At 34.6% G+C, this 17,924-nt stretch overlaps 1 protein-coding gene across 1 annotated transcript; it reads right to left on the bottom strand.

Moving 5' to 3' along the window:
• Positions 1-1,448: 1,448 nt before the first annotated feature.
• Positions 1,449-16,852, bottom strand: LOC136412733 (fatty acid synthase-like; the record flags this gene model as incomplete). Its single annotated transcript, XM_066395902.1, has 33 exons — positions 1,449-1,529; positions 1,963-2,226; positions 2,412-2,663; positions 3,633-3,760; positions 3,989-4,176; positions 4,855-5,020; positions 5,086-5,290; positions 5,346-5,499; positions 5,578-5,829; positions 5,887-6,042; positions 6,627-6,783; positions 8,006-8,317; positions 8,377-8,542; positions 8,593-8,749; positions 8,807-8,937; positions 8,999-9,123; positions 9,177-9,356; positions 9,412-9,721; positions 10,474-10,640; positions 10,703-10,932; positions 11,252-11,521; positions 11,581-11,731; positions 11,968-12,171; positions 12,630-12,856; positions 13,152-13,419; positions 13,509-13,819; positions 14,002-14,196; positions 14,559-14,769; positions 14,827-14,968; positions 15,035-15,177; positions 15,233-15,513; positions 16,174-16,377; positions 16,656-16,852. Coding segments are annotated over 33 exons (6,585 nt in total), but the record flags the coding sequence as incomplete, so codon positions are not given.
• Between the last annotated feature and the right edge of the window lie 1,072 nt (positions 16,853-17,924).

Below are 17,924 nucleotides of genomic sequence, written 5' to 3'. Positions count from 1 at the left end.
AGGAAACAGTGTTTATTGTCTTCAATTTTCTGAGTTTTAAGTTCATTTTTAATTCATTTCACTAATAAAAAACTAGTAAAAGGAAACATTTCAGTGTAAAGATAACGTATTTTATTATAATGATGAAAATTTTCATGGATAATGTGCAGTCGATATTGTCTATTAAAATTATTGAAATAGGTATGATAGTGTATTATGAAAATGGGTTTTTGGGATGTGACTACTATATTTAGATGTTTTGACGCTTATTGGTGCTTTCACCAGTATATTACAACATTATCAGGTAAAAAAAAAGAAATTAAAAAGAAATAAGTAGTAACAAACGTAGAAAAGTAAAAATAAAGTCTTTACTTTTCTGTATTTTACATCATCATCATAATGATTCAAAGCCTACGTAAAAATATTTATTCATAATAGATTAGCTTGGTGAGTTTGAGTCGCAAAGGGTCATTTTATTTGGTAAAAGAAATAAAAAATTCGTTAAGGAGAATGAAAGAGAGAAAAGTCCCTAAAACGTTTGCAATATATGTATTTAGACGTTTCGATGCTAAGTGGCATCGAAATCAGCATACTACAACATTAGGAGCGCTACTCGGTAATAACAAGCATAAAAAGTAAAAATAAAATACAGAAAAGTAAAGACTTTGTTTTAAAAATAAAATACAGAAAAGTAAAGACTTTGTTTTAAAAATAAAATACAGAAAAGTAAAGACTTTATTTTTACTTTTTATGCTTGTTATTACCGAGTAGCGCTCCTAATGTTGTAGTATGCTGATTTCGATGCCACTTAGCATCGAAACGTCTAAATACATATATTGCAAACGTTTTAGGGACTTTTGTCTCTCTTTCATTCTCCTTAACGAATTTTTTATTTCTTTTACCAAATAAAATGACCCTTTGCGACTCAAACTCACCAAGCTAATCTATTATGAATAAATATTTTTACGTAGGCTTTGAATCATTATGATTCTTTTGGAAAATATCTTTTCACGTGTAATCTACTGACATTAGGAAAGTAACGGCAATGTAGATTAGATGAGGATTACCGTAGCAAAAGTGTGTAAAATTCCTCAAGCACGGAAAAAGGATGATTTCTGATTCGACTAAAATAAAGAGTAAAGAAAAATTACATGTAAATAGTTGCTTGGAAGTCAGTTTGCCTGTATGTTGGCAACGACAATTTACGGGAGGAAGAAATTGTTTTTACCTGCAACTATCTGCAAATATTACTTAAATGGAAGGTTAAAAAGAAACAGGTATTTTTTTGTCAAAACGTCGTGTTTCTGATTTATTATAACAATATAAGTATAGACATTCCGGGGCTAGAATAAAGGCCAATTTCGTTATAAAAAACATCCCTTAATTCACAAAAAATATTCAATAATTCTTAAACTAACATTAATAATTTTAGAAGTTTATTCTAGAGACCCACACTTATTATTGTACATTTACTTAGAGCCAATGATCTCCATTATTGAGTCGGCTAGATCCACGTTCTGTAACATGGAAGTGTGGCTTCCATCAAATACCTAAAAATAATGTAAAATTTATTTTAAAACAATTTTAGTTAACTCGGGTGGGTAATATCGAGCCTATAGTAGTTTTGAATGCTTTAATTAATAATTTTGAAGCTAAAACTAGTTTGCTCATGCTACCTGGTATATGTCGTCATTTAAATAAAAAATTGGCATATTCAAATATAAATTGAAACATAAATTTTCCTTTATTTCACAACTATGCTGAAAAGTCTTTACTTGATATCGACAAAATACTTCTTGTCATATTTAATTTGGCTGTAGCCATTTTGCTCCGAGAAATGTTAAAACTTATGAAAGTAGGTCAATTTACAATAATCGCAACTACTAGAGCTTTTCCTTTAACAACGTGTAAGACGCTGACACTATATGGTCTACCCCCTTTATTTTCTGTGCTGATAAACACTAAACCGTTCATTAACCTCACCTTAATATCTATATTTTTCTCGAAATATCGATTCAAATCATAGTCATCCTCTTCAATTTTAATAGAACCGAAACTCGCTTTGGCCAAGAAAGCTGCAGCTTTCAGCTTCCCAATATCAGGTTCGTAGTTAATGAGTTTCATACGCTGTAAATTAGCGTTAACACTGTTAACGAAAATGTTTAGCGTTTCTTTCGATTTAACTTTCAGGTTTTTGCCTAGAAGTTGAAGTTTGTCGGCTAAGTTGCTGCATTTGCAAATATCTATCTGGAAAATGACGACAGACATATGCAAATTAAATCCTGAAAATTTCAAGTGTATTTTTCTATGATTTGCGTGTGAAACAAATGGAAAGTGACATATTTTAATTTTGTTCAGTTTTCAAAACTTGGTGATTTAGATTTTACATTTTTGCTAAGTTTCATAAGTAACATAGTAATTGGTTAACATACCATTGCTTTTTCAACTTCCTTTATACTCAATATGGTCTTAAGCAGGATTGCTATTAGGGAGTTTTCAATATTGTCGCCTGATATCCGAACGGCCAGTTCCTTCAGGAATACTAATGAGCCATCCAAAAATATTATTCTACCACCATAACCAATGTCTTCTAGCCTTCTGACAATTTCTAGGGCCAAGACACTACCAAATGAATGGGCTACTAGATTGAATGGTTCGTTTCGTTCCAACAGAGGAACAATGTGCTAAAACAAAGAGGAGTTAAAATTCTGATGATATCTTAATTTATGAATTATAAACAAATAATAAATAATGTTTTAATGTTCATCTTACGAATGCAAAATGCAGCTATTAAAAATTAAAAAAAAATGCAATATACAAGTCAGTACCCAGAAATACCCTTAAAATCATTAGTACGCACAGGAATGAATAGATTTTAGGTTACTGATTTATTTCTCTCTTCAGTATGAACAATATTATGAATTTAGAAAGTATTCAACATAAGTGTGCTCTCTAGCTTCGGTATGGTTCCTTTGAAACTTTCTCACACACGCAGAAACCGGACTCAGGCTAGTTACTTTAGTCAGCTCTAAAACATTTTAAATCTCAATTAAACAAAAGCTCCAGATTTGATATAGATACTGATAATTAAATAATTAAAAAAACCCTAGTATTTAGAAAAAACGTAATGTTATGTGATATTATCACTTGTGATAAGTTTTGCTCGATTTGTTTACGTCTACAAACATTTCGGTGGAATTTGTATTTTCTGATTGATTCAAACGATCTGTGGATTTTGGATCTGCCAGTTAAGAATTGATTCGACATACATTCAAAGATGCAGATGGGTATATAGTATCCGTCGCAAGAGAAACTCTATAAACTGACCTGAAATTATTACTAGTATTACATGCTACATGAGCTATGCTTTTTTGAGTGAACATATACAAAATATCAGCCAGAAAACTAGCACCAAAAATATATGATTGTGCTTCATGCTATCTGCTTCTACAGCTTATGAGCTTTTTTTTTCTCAAATATACATTCTCTTAGATTATTGAACCACAAAGGAAATTAATAGCTCGTACATCATAATAATTGAAGGCAAAAGGCATATTCTTGCCATTTACAAAAAAGTTGTGATTTAACTCTTATTTACATAATTTCTTACACAATTCAACAACCCACTCATGCTTTCAATTACAGCTACCTACTGGAAGTAACATGTCTGCCATTTTCGGGAACGAGTCTTCTTGCACGTTTGAAAGGTAGTTTACTCCATAAGCTTCCACATCTAGCAATTCTGTTAAGTTTTCTAAGAGGCAGCATACGCCCTCAATACCTAAAAATTAGATTTTATCATTGTTTGTAAGAAGCTGAAGCATAAAAGAAATGAATATTTTGTGTAAATGGAGGAATCTTTTTTAGATTACTTGGAGTAGGGAGGTATGAAGATGTAGATGATTTTGGAAGCAAATATGAACCAGATAGTAAAAGACACCATGATGTAATGATGTTCTTCACTTCCTCAGTAACACCACCATCATATGCATGTTGGCAAGGGTTTTACCTGGTAAAACAATGATTTTAGGCAACTTTCTTTCTTCTTGTTCTCCTTGTTTAGTTCTTAGTTTAACGATGAAAGAGGTTTGTTCTTCAGCATTAACTACATTACTAAAGATTTTGATCCAGTCTATGTCGTTTGAGTGGTTATTGTTTTCAGTTACATCATTAGCGGTATCCTGTAGTTCTTTGATGCTATAATGAACGATAGATATTTTTGAAAGGAATTTAATTCGAAAATGATACGATTTAATTTTGAGATACTCGTATACAGATGTATATGAAAAATATGGGTATAGAGTTAGACAAAATGAAGCGTACGCGCTTTAATTAGTGACTAAATTTTTATGTAGAAATTAAAGGATTCTTGAAAAACATGGGATTTTTTTTAATTACGTCATTTAATGACCTTTCACTCTTGAAGCCGAATACGGCGTTAATTTCTATCTGAATATTATGGTTTGTTCCAACAAGACCGGAAATCATCTTAGAATGATCCGAAGATCCTTTTACACCACTTACATTCCAGATTTGAATTTCAAATGAGCAATGCGCTTGCCCAGAAACCCCCGAACCATTTTCCCGGTGAGTTGGAACAAGTCAGATATTTCAATTTTTTATTTCTTGTTCGACTCGAACTAGGACTTTGTATGTTTTGGTGAAGAAAATAGACTCTGGTTGAAAGTTGAATATTTGGCCAACGTTCCATATTCACAATTAAATCTTTTTCTCCCTCAAAATCGTTTTAACAAATGTCTTGATTTTGCGTAACTTTCTTTGAATTTGTGCCTCATTCGGTCATGAAACAGGCTAACTTGAAACAATGATATATCTTTTTCTTAACCATTTATTTGAAAAACGATATGCTAATTTTATTTGTTTACTGACCGTGCCAATGTAAGACTCCTAATCTCATTAGGAGTCAAAAATATGTTAAACTCTCTCTCTAATGTCTGCTTGACTTCAACAGCATTCATTGAGTCCATTCCAATCTCGGTTAACGTTGCCTGCATACTCACAGATTTGAGGTCCCTTATACCTAGTTGAATTTTTTGTTGTCATTATTAATAAATAATGAATGCAAGCAGGTTCTAATATGTTTACCTATCAGTGCGCTCACAACCTCTAATACATTTCCAGAAATTCCGATATTCTTTTTTTCAGCTACGACGATACTGGAAACCACGGTATTTTCATTCTGCCTTAAGAATCCATCTAAAATTTCAAGGCAACTCGCTATGTTTTGCTGTAAAGTTCCCCCTATTTCAATTTCGATGCGATCTTCTTGTAATTCTGCCACCAAGCCAACCTTTGCAATAAAAATTTGTTCTAAATTAAAAAAACAAACCTCAATTATAACTTACATCTCCGACAGCTCCCCACTGAATTGCCAACCCGGGATACCCATCTCTTCTTCTCTGTTCGCAGATTCGCTCCATCACCGAGTTTGACATTCCATAATTGGTTTGTCCCGCATTTCCTCTTCCACATGATACTGAGGAAAATACTACGAAATCCCTGGCAAGGAAATACAAAATTAGAATAATATAGGAACTGATCATGAAAACCAGCCAAAGTAATTTTGTTCAATGGTACCTCAGTTCTGGGCAGTGTTTTCTGCTGACTTCATCCAAATGGCGTGTGGCGTGAGCCTTAGGACCAAAGGAAATTTGGTAATTTTCGTCGGTTTGATTTTCCAATATTGCATCTCTTAGGACGACAGCAAGATTAAATATAGCCTTGACAGGCCCAATTGCATTAGCATGCTTTACCAAACTCAGACAACCTTCTAGCGTTGTTATATCCTCCGTCGATATGTTTATGTTGCAGCCATACTTTTTCCATATTCTATTCAGCACCAAGGTAAAGATTAAAATTTTAATATAAACCTGAGTAATTACTTACGAGATTCTGTAGTTCTGATAACCGGTGGTTACACCTTTCCGAGACGTCAGAATTAAGTTCTTAGCTCCCCTGAGTACCAGCCAGTCAACTAATTCCAAGCCGAAACCTCCCAGGCCACCGCATATTATGTAGGTTTTGGAGGCATCGCAGAAATATCTGAAAACAATGTTTGAGTAATTAATTCATAGATTTAAGTTTAAATATGATTTTTTAGCATTTCAGATATATCCAAAAGGTAGATAAGAAACTTGCAGCGAATATTGCGGAGTTTCCGCCTCTGGAGAGTTGAGCTAAATGCTGTTATCCGTCCTCTTTGAACATATTATTGACTTTTTGAGGATTTTTGTTAAAGGTTCAGGAAACAGCAAGGGTGTCAAGTTTTTAATGGAATTGAACAGATAAATTCCATTTGAAAATTTGTTTTCTAATGGAATATACAGGGTGTATATTCAATAGACAAACTTTAAAGAAAATGTGTCAATTTTCATTAAAAAAAATTTTCTGGCCCAATTTTTCGAGCTATAACAAAACTAGGGCGGCTTTCCTTTAGCAGAACTCAGTGGCTCTTTTCGTATTGGACACAGCCGATACTGTTAAGATTTTCGTAGGAGCATGCATCAGATTGTTTTCACTATAATACACAAGGCATAATATGAATATTGAATTGGATTTATGCTGTTGCCAAATTTAAACAAGTGATTAATAAGCCGACCTTCACTATTGCTTTTCTAGATATTTACCGTGGTAGTCCCGTGGGGGCGTGTTCCAGAGTCTGGACATCTTGGTTTTGAATCTGTACCAGTACCTTTCCCATGTGTCGTCCTGTAGTCATAAATCGGAAAGCCTGCTCCACCTCATCTTTCTTAAAGACAGTTGAACTTAAAGGTTTTACTGCACCTAAAAATCACTCAAGTTTTTTTTGTGATCGAGTTACAACGTGTAACTAGGACAGTGCTGTGCTTAGGGACGTGCATATCACTGGACAAAAGCTATTTGAGCCAGCTACGATGTTGCAGAATATACAAAAGTGATTAATAAATAGCGGCCAAAAGGTATATTTATTCCTGTTTAATAAATCGTGAAGTTTTTCATCGACATGGTAAGCAACAGGTCTTCTATGTTCTTAAGCCCCTAGAGTAAATATTTTGGTCTTCCGGCCTGCAATTTCTGAGTTTAATAAGTAAAAAATTGTGATCTTAGGGATATATAGTGTAAATTACTAATGCGTTGTGTTTATTCGATTCTTTGCGATATCAAGAGACATGTAAATGTGATGGAGGAAAGGATGGGGGATGTGAGGAGATGCGGATCCCCTGCTGCATCAATGGATATCCTTTGGTACATACTATTAAATTATTTCATATTTCTCACGAAAGCAACTTTTTCTAGATCTCAAAATGCCTAGAAAGAAAAGAAACGGAGATAGTATCAAAAGCCGCCATAGAAGCAACAGTTCAAGCCAAAGAATGAGAACTTGCGGATTACCTGAAACAAACGGTAAGAATTCATTATGGACTAAGAACATAATCAGAAAGCTGGAATTTGTCTTCACAGAAGAAAATGGAAAATAGCATTGCAGCAGTTAGCTGGATGAGCATTTTTCGTCGTCACTATGACCTATTTTTGAGAAAAACTGAAGTCACTTGTTTGACCTGTTTGACAGTATAAAACAAGTTTTTGGTCTATTTAAGAGATAGCATCATGAGTCCATGACCGCCTGAATGAACATACCAGGAAATGATGGTAAACCAGTGTCAATGCATTAAGTTGTTGAAATAGTAAAAAAAATATTTTGATTGGCTTTCACGCTACGAAATACTATTTTCCGCTTGAAAATGCCTGGAATCATTCTTTTAAACCTAATCATTTCTGATGGGCCAGAATTTCTTTCATGTTATGTTACTAATCGATCATTGCTAGACGTGGAAATGCGCAATTGGATACCGGAATAACTAATATCGGAACTAAACTCTATTTCAATACAAGTTTATCCATTAAATGAAAATTAAGGCTCGGAAGTTGACCTTAAGATGATTCGCCCTTTTTCCAAGGCCGAGCCACGAAAACCCAAGTAGTTCCTAAGTACAACACTCTCCCTATATGTAATCCCAAAGCTAACCCATATCGATATATTTCTGAACTAATCTATTCAGTTCCATCTTCGCAGAATCAGGTTCATTGAAGAACTTGTCCAACATAACTCCATGGTAGCTTCCACCTAACCTGAAGGAAAGCAGATTGAGTCTGTTATCACTAGCCAAATCAAATTTGCCAATCTCAAGGAAGCGACCATTCTGCGAGAGGCATCTTACAGAAGCGCTTAGCTTTTCTTCTACGAGGGAGTTTAATATTACGTCAACTCCCTTGCCATTGGTCTCTTTCATTATCATTTTCTTGAAGGTTAAATCTCGTGAGTTACCGATGTGTTCTTCTGTCAATATAAGTTAGTAATTTAGCAAACGTAAATTTGCGAGCTTAAGCGATAAGAACCTTTAATTTGTGGGAAGTTCTCTGCTATGAAAGCACGTTTTTCTTGAGTTCCTACAGTTGTAAATACTTTACACCCCATCCACAAGCAAAGATTTATGGCAGCTTGACCAATTCCACCAGTCCCAGAGTGGATAAGAACTGAGTCAGTTGACTTAAGTTTTCCTACCTAAATTTCTTTCGCTTGAGCTTTGCTTGAAACATCCAAGTGCAACTTACAACTATTAAAGCATAAAGGCAAGTTCCATACACCACAGGCACTGTTGCTGCTTCTCTTAAAGACCATGACTTTGGAACTTTCCATATAAGGTTTCGGTCGGCCTTTACAAAAGTGGCTAAGGCACCCTGGCTTACCATGCCCATCACCCTTTCTCCACTGCATGGTTACAGATTGAAATCTACTGAACTTTTACTTCATATATTGTCTACTAACCTAGAAGTTATTCCTGAGAACTCAAATCCTTGAACACATTCTTGCTCACGTCTGTCTCTTGTAATAACGTCGACGTTAATTCTACCTGATGCAGTCATAACATCTCTGAAGTTCAAAGCAGCGTAGCAAACCTAAAACAATTAATTTGTCTTAAACAAATTTTAGTCTACAAGAATATGGTTCCCTTATAACCTTCACTGTATTTTCAGGCTGATTCACATGAGACAAAGGACCTTCAATCCATTTGATGCTGGATAAGTCCCCGCGAACTGTGCTATTGACATAGCAATATTCATTCTCAATCTCCTGAAGGTTTTCTATAAATACAATTTAATTTAATGATAGACCTAAAATGCTTCGAGTTACTTGCCTAATAAGAAGTGCCTGTATGTTCCCCAAGAGCCATTCATAAAAATGTTTAAAGCCATCTTTTTTTCGAGTTGATTCTTATAAAACGGCAAAGTAGGATCAAATGATGGAGCTGTGTCTACTATAAAAACTCCTCGTATATTTTGGGTTTCTGGTTCCTTTCTGATACAATTTACAAGGCCTGTGAAAAAAGCTACTTTACAAATATTCTTAAATTTGCCTTGGCACAATTTTACCTATCAGACCGTTTAATGCTTCGTTCTGGCTCCAAAGAACAACTTCTTGGTGTTTCTTGATTTTAGCTTTTACCTGATTCAACCATTTGAAATCGTTATCTTGACAACTAATATTTATGAACACCGGTTTGGATTTAATTGGGTTACCCTTCTTTTTTAAAAACAACAGTTTTTCTTTATCCGTTTGAATCACCGAAAAAATCTCAATATTTCTTTGCTGCAAACTGTGTTCTTCGACATTCAGACCAAGTGGTTCTCTAGTTATGATGAATGCAGTTTCTTTGGTTGCATTCAATATCTTCTGAAATATCTGAAAGCAGAAAATATCTAGTTCAGGTTAATTTGAATTAATATAATATACAAGTAAATTTTGCAGAGCCCATCATTGGGATTTTCAAAACGATAATATTAGTTGAATGGAGATTAAGTTGTGTAATTTATTACCTTTTCAGAGTTATTTAAAATATCTTAATTAAAAAATGCAAAATATCCAGAAGTTTTCGGTTTTTCATTAACTCAATGAGTTGAACAAAGACATTAATTTTATTACTTGACCATGAAAAATGGAGCAAACGTACCTCTGTATTTCACAAAATTTGTAGTTTCCTTTAGTGTGTAAAACTATTAAGTAAGAAAATAATTTTCCCAAACATACTCTTAACAATTTCATTTAAAGATTTAAAACTCTTATCCCTCATCACTTTCAATGATAATGTAGTTCATGTAATATTTCTTTTATGTCTTGAATAATGTTGATTCGGTTGGTCACTTATGAGAAACGCATGTTTACCATAAATATTAAGCTCAGTTGTCTTTGTTTTTTTGTCCTCACAATTAAGTTCCCTATTATCACCGTCGTCCTAGGGACTCGCAAGGAAGAATTGCTTAATATCGCTACTCACACTCGTATGTTGAACATGAAATCTATCAATTCAGAATGCCCAAATGGATAAAAAAATTTAAATAAGAAATATTTTCACAGAATTGAACGTGAACTACTATGAGTTGAATTACTTCTTCAGGCATTTCTGGCATGTAAAATAGTAATAATAATTCACTTACAGATGTTCGACTTAGTAGTCGACTTGCAACGGCAACACTAGTGTCAGTTATATCTTTCAAATTAGTGTTTTCTACTGTAACATTCGTCTCAATATTCTTGGAACTTAATATTGTCACATTTGCATGCACTAATGGTTGATCACCCAGCACATCATTAATGATCGGCCCTAATAACATGAATATCAAATGTAAAAAAAGCGAGCTGTCTCTTTATGTATTAAATTCAAACCAATTGGCTGCAAATCTTCTTCGGTAGCTTCATCGATGAGTTCAATTACAGTCACTTTTAGTCCACAATGATGCTCCAAAGCCAGCTGCATAAATAATCTAATAGCTGACTCCAAATTGAGTGTTCCTTCATTAGGGACAAATACATATTTCTCCAAAATTGGAAAAGCTGTCGGTTTTCTTCTTGATATCGATGAGGCCAAAAGCCCTCGCAATTCTATTCCTCCCGAGCTAAAGCAATATAGAAATTAAAAAATTTTAATTCTGAGACAGTGCTTGCTAACAAATTTTGAATATTAAATTCATGTTATTAAAACGCTTGATATAAACATATAATCTTTAAACAGTATTTCCTTAGAAATACCATATCTATAACATTTCCAATACTAACAATTCCTTCAATATCGCGCATAAAAATATCTGAGTTACTATTAACTCCTTGAAGAAATTTGATCTACTGATCTTTCAATCATTCAGAGAGCGATTTTATGCGACGAAGTATTCGTAAATTCTAATCGCGAATTTCCTTTCATTTTGCAATCAATCTTACCTGATAACTCCAGAGGTATAATCAATATACACAGGTAATTCTACCGTCTCATCTCTACTAATAAGCCTTTGTTTCCGAACTTCTTCCAAATGAGCCACAGGATTGATAATAACTTTGCTGAATCTTGTCGGCACATAAAGCAACCTCGTATCTTCTCCTAGAATCTTCATTTGAAGTATGGTATCCATAAACGATACCCAATTTCCGAGCCATTTGGCTTTGCCATGGGTAACTGATGAATTGCACTGCGTTAGGCCTTTAAAATCTCCCCTTTTAAGTGTGTGCTTTACGTTAAAGTCAGTAGCCCTTAATTATTATCATGCACTCACTTGTAGTTGTAACCTCGAAGTCTTAGTTCCTTATAAATGTCTTTTAAACTCAAGCTATCGCCATTCATTTCTTCTATATTTTGAGGCAAGTTAAGTCTGATGTCTTTGTTACCATCGCAAACAGTACCAGTCATTATAACCACATCATTTTCTAAAAAAAAGGAAATAGAGGCAAATGATTGATGTAACTGTTCCATGTTCTGTGGATTAAGGAGAAGTCAGTCTTAAAAAGGGCGGTTGATTTCCATAGGTAATACAGCAAAAATTGTGAGTTTTGAGTGAAGAGATATATAATTTTTAAGACTGACTTCTTTATTGGGTTTGCTATTAGATAGGCTATATAGGGGGACTACGAAGAATTTTGAGAAATTAAATCCAGAATCCTACCTGTAATTTCAAACAGGCCGCTGCGTTTTTGGAGCATTACTGTCAATTTAAGGTAATTTTTTGCATTTCTGGTTAGCTGACAAGCTCTCAAAAATCTGCAGTTTTCGAAAACTATACTTTGCTTCTCTATATCTATCTCATGCATGTCGGCTAATACAGTCCAAACCAGGAAGAGGTAGCTTGTTGCAGGAAATAGTATTCTCCCTGAATGAAATAATAAAATTTAATTATTTATTCATTATTACAAGTGTGCATAACGTCATTTCTACTAGAATTTGCTGAACTGCATTATAGTTTTCATTATGTCCAAAAATATACAGCACGTGCTACCAAAGAACTTTATTTTTTGGTAACAAGAATCCGATCTATAAGGACGAACCCTTTATCCTCATAGTACCTTGACAATTCGAATCTGAATTAATCCAAAATAACCTGAATTAAATTTTGCTAGTGGTTTTCGAGCATTAGTGGTAAAGAAGGATGAGAGGAAGTCGGTTTCTCCATATTTTCTAGTAAGAGTAAAGTAGAACGAGATAGTGGTTCATTTATTCCTATCGAGTAACACTGTAATAAGTGATGAAAAGAATTCATTAAATAACCAATTTCACATAATACTTAGTTTCTGGAGTAGTGTTAGAGAAAGTACGATTCTGAACACCTACCATCTATAACATGTCCATCCAAACTAGCCCACTGCTCTTCCTCAAGACTGATGTAAAAACTCTTGATCTCGTTCATCTTTGAGTCAATGTCGAAGATAGGAAGAGGAAATGCTTTACCGTGCTGCCATTTTATTTTAGGAGATATCATTCGTGTACCTCGGCTCACTGGAAACTGAACTTTTGGATATAGTCGCTGAATTTGCGGCTGTTTGCCTAATTCGTAAAGTCTGAAGAATAATACATTCAATTAACTGAATCCATCAAAGGACAGCAGAGAAAAGATTAAAATATAGTCAGAAATATTTATATTGTCGAAAGAGTAACGAAAATAGAATATTTTGGCACTGGGAGAACAGTTCACTTTCATCTATAGAGATCTCTGGAGATGAATGTTAACGTTATGGGATATTCCGTCCCTAGAGATGAGAATGGTGTTTTTTGGTAGGGTAAAGTATAATGAAAGTTATCTTTTTTTACATGGTGGTGAAACAAAATATTATTATAGTTTTCAGATTGAACTACCTTCCAATGGTTTTAAGAACTCCTATGATCCTAGTTTCAGCAGTAAGGTTCATAACAATGATGGGGCATTTTCTTTCGAAGTTCTCAAATCTACTTCCAATTTCCAACAGCACTGAATGCTTATTTATTGCTCTTGAAGTGTTTTCAAAGTCAAATAATCCATTTATCAGGTTATTAAGAAAGTAAAAGTCGGCTTTAGGCCTACTGTTCCTTTCAGTTTCTTTATTTGAATGCAGTATTTCTTGGAATTCAGACAGCAAACTGGATCCTAAAATCAAATCATCCAAATAAACTCTGAAGGATTTGGATAAGTTATCAAATATTTATTTTTCGGAGAAATAACTTTGCAGAACTTACTTTGCTTTGACATTTTCTTAATTATTCTATTACAACTTATACTCTTTGATTTTTTCCCTTGAACATGTTTCATCATTATACAAGCAAATTCCAAAAACTGATCAAACGTTATGACTTTTTCAGAATACGCTTTTGTTATATATCCAATGGAATTTGCAAAAACAAAATCTTTGCGTATTTCCAGCGATTTCAATAACTCGCAGCAGGTTAGCTGGGTGAGTAGATTGATGAGCAACTGAGCAACATTTGATTGGTTGTCTCGCAAAATACATTCAATGTCAACATCTTTTTGTACGAAGAATTGCATTAATCTAAAAATCAAATTGGCAATATGGGCCGCGTTCAGCAAAGACCATAATTGGGCAACTGTTGAAATTTGTAACCAAAACGACGTCAACATTCATTTAAACAGTTGCACAACTTAGTCTTCTGAACGAGCTCATGTCATTCTTGTAATCATTTTATTACATCTTTCAGTACGTCTGAAGCTTACCTACTGTTGAAAGCAAACAACAAGGGTAAGTGTAGCAGCTCACATAGCAAATTTTTGGTTTGGAATGTGATACCTCCAAAATAAACAACGAGCTTTTTATTGTAAACGTCAGTTACTGGTTTGCTTGATTTTATCATTACTCCTTGCTTCAATATAATTCCATATCCTCGATATAAGTGATTCTTTATGGGTTTTCTGCAAAATATGATAATTAATTCTTTTTGTTCTATGTAGCTAAGAACACCAAGTTTTGAAATACTCATTTTGAGGAAAACTGAGAACGATTAGAACAAAATAGAGCTAAGTTTAAATCAGTCAATGTTTACTGATTGAGCAGTATGTGAGTGTGTAAAAAAATCTACAATTGTATTAAAATCGATGCCTTACTAACATAAGAAGATCGAACAAGATTAGTTATAAAAGAAAGCTTGTGGAGTGTTGAAATCATATCCGAAAATATACACTCAGGGCGGTAATATGGGCGGCGTAAGTTATCTGCGCAAGTCTGATAGGTACCTACCATGAAGAAAGATTCGAAACTGTCATTAAATACTTACCTAAACACATTGTGTATGAGTGCTATATGTTCTTCATCGAAATGTTCAGCGATATCATCAAGAAAATCCTCAACACCTTTTTGTGTACGTCCGCTGACACACACCAGTCTTGGTAAACCATTTGTCGGATGTCCCGCCCCATACTTTAGTTTTGCGCACCTTTTGAGAATTACATGGGCATTTGCTCCTCCAAAGCCAAAATTGCTCACTCCTGGAACGAACTTAAAGCTTACGATAGTCATAAATGATTATTGAGAGCAAAACATACCGATTATAGCCTCGTTTTCTTGGAGTGGTGTGTTTTCGACTACAATTTTTATGCGGCCGTCGATGATCCCATGTAAGTTCTTTTTAGGACTGTTGTAATTAATGTTTGGAGATATCATGTTGGTTTCGAAGGCTAATATAACCTAATCAATGCAGTGGTCGTAGAAAGTAGAACTAGATGTGAAAAAAATCATTTTGCGATTCCTTACCTTTACAACTGAAGATAACATGGCACATGGCTCAGTGTGCCCTATGCTGCACTTCACCGATCCTATCAAGAGAGGTTTGGTTCTACCAGGAGTGAAAAATTCGTCAATACTGGCAAGCTCTTCAGGATCTCCTACCATGGTACCTACCAAAACCCCAAATTTTAATCTTAAAAATAATATTTTCTTGTAAATACGAACCGGTTCCATGAGCTTCGATATAGCTAACACTAACTGGATCAACTTCACATTCGTTGTACAGTTCCTTCAGTAAAGCAGTCTGATTGCGACCACTGGGGTATGTAATGCCATATTCCTTAAAACCATCGCAATTCGTTTTAATATGAATTATCTTAGCATAAATCCTTTTGCAGTATTTTGCCTTTTGGAGGAGCATTGCTGTGACAGCTTCTGATCGCACGTAACCAACTCCATCATTATCAAACGGTCTGCATTGTCCAGTGGGAGATAATACACCTAATCTGGAAATATGCAGGTGTTATTAAAATACTAAAGGATTCCCATAAAGAACACATTTACAACCTAGAGTTCAGGTTAATTTAGATTATTAAAAAACTCAGAGGATGGTATGGTGCTATATGCTCAGAGAACGGCGTGGTACTATAAAAATGACGTTGGTTCAGGCAAGTGACCACTGGGGTACGTGGGATCATGCCTTAATTGCACCAAAGGAATACATTTCTCTTAGGGCATAGTGAGATTTACGTCCTCTAATGAACAGATCCGTACAACAGAGCATCGAGTCACTTGTATGGTGATTGGAATGTTTTATGGTAAGACTGTTTCACAAAGTAAAAATTCTGTACATTAAGCTCTATTATGATTTTATAATGACAAATGGCGCTGGTAGGATATTTTCCTATAATCTCAACAAAGTTGCCATTGAGATCGCCGATCTCCGCCTGCGATTGGTTAACTTGAAATGAAGCGAACTGATAAGATCTAACAGGATCAAAACCAATTTTAGAGTGACTCAAACGTAAAGCTCTAACGAAGGATAAAGTCGCAGAAGACCTTAAGTTTCTCAGATTTTTTCTATGACTATTACTCCATTCATCTTCAATAATTTTCGCTTCTGGACAATATCCACCCCAGTTATCTACTATAATAATGGAAGTTACCTGGCAAACTGAATGCAACATCCTTCGGAGAATATGAAGTTGGCAGTACAAACTAAAGCGGCATTACACTGGCCGATCCTAATCGCTCTAACAGCATTCTCCAATGCATATCCTGAACTACTACATGCAGTGTCTACAGTTATGGATATCCCTTGGAGCTTCAAATGGTGACTGATCTTATTTGCTAAGACACTTTTCAGATTCCTAAGGTATAAAATGTTTATAGAAGCCGCAAAGTGGAGCACCTTCACGGAAGACAAAATGGCGTGTGCCTTGTGCTTTTATAGAAAAATAGTCATTAGACGTAGTTTCTACGTTATTGAATTGAAGGGTAAGACCTTAGAGAATGTTTTTGCTTATCATTTTCACATCCAGACTATCAGGGTTGTTGTAGGATAATTTCAAATACGATTTTTGGCTATTTTTGCTACATACATATATGAAGATCTCAAGATGAAACCGGAAGTGTTTCAAGTACTAACCACAGAACGGTGTTCGCTCCTACGATACGCTCGTAATAGGAATAGTAAAGTTCGAACTCTGAAAATGTTATGCCAAGGAATATTCCAGTATTTGTCTTCTCTAAATCCGAAGGGTGCAGGCCAGCGTCAAATATGGCTTCGTAACATTTTTCCAAAAGGGATTTGCAAATAGGATTTAAAACCGTGGCTTGGGGAAGTAGATAACCTAAAATTCATTTTTAAGAATATTCCTATTTTTGCATGATTACCATTACCGAAGAATCCAGCATCGAATCGATTCCTATTTTTCAATGATGCATAGTTGATAGATGTCTCGTGATTTGATTTGGTGTCCTGAATAGTCATGTCGACTTTATTGTACAAATTGTACTTAAATTCGTCTATATTATCTGTTTCAGGAAATTCGCCTGACATTCCTAGATAAAAATGTTGTGTGAAATAATATTGCTTTATTTTTGGCCAAATGATTAGCTAAGCTTGAAACAAAACATGAAGTGATAGTCATCTTGGAAATTTGGTGTTAGATACTCGCGAATGTGCAAGAAGTTTTGTGAAACATGGAGGGTCGGGAATACCCTTGTTGTGACGATTGTCCTTTCATTTTTCTGTTTCTATTGTGGTCATCTTTGGTTCTTTTCCTAGTTCCTTCCTCTTACGTAGGTGTTGGCGTATTGGTTGAGTGTCTTTGGCGTTAAGTTTATGAAAGATCAAGTCGCGTTTGATGAAATTCAGGAGAAAAAGTGTCGTCAATTCGTACTTCTAGTGGTCCGCTTTTCAATAAGTTTTTGATAACGTTAAGTAGATATATTGGAGTTTAAAATTTGTATAATACTGGGTCAACTGCTGTCAAATGCTTTCTTAAAATCCATAAATATGTTAGCTGATCTTCTACCATTTAGGTGTATTGTTAAACCGTGAGCTAAAGATCTCTAATACCAATATTCCTGACCAAAATAACTAACATTTTCCAACTAGCATGCCATTTTAACCTAAAAGAGATGAGTTCTTACCTGAAATAACCACTTCTTCTCCTGCTGGAGGGTGAGACAAAAGTACACCTAATTTATAAGACATATTTTGCGGTTCGTCAAGTTTACTATTTTCTTTCACCATCTTGACCTGTAGAAAGTAAAGCCTCTACAGTTAAACTAATAATGACTCTTCGAAGAAGAATTGCCGATAAAAGCCTTATGCATCTAGGGTTGGTATTAAATTGGAATACAGTTTAACGTGACTCAAAGGCTTAGATAATCTAATCGGATACATGAA

The sequence above is a fragment of the Euwallacea similis genome, chromosome 12 (genome assembly GCF_039881205.1).
Source record: "Euwallacea similis isolate ESF13 chromosome 12, ESF131.1, whole genome shotgun sequence".
In the NCBI taxonomy this organism is placed as follows: Eukaryota; Metazoa; Arthropoda; class Insecta; order Coleoptera; family Curculionidae; genus Euwallacea; species Euwallacea similis.
This window is presented reverse-complemented; position numbering and strand designations above follow the sequence as displayed.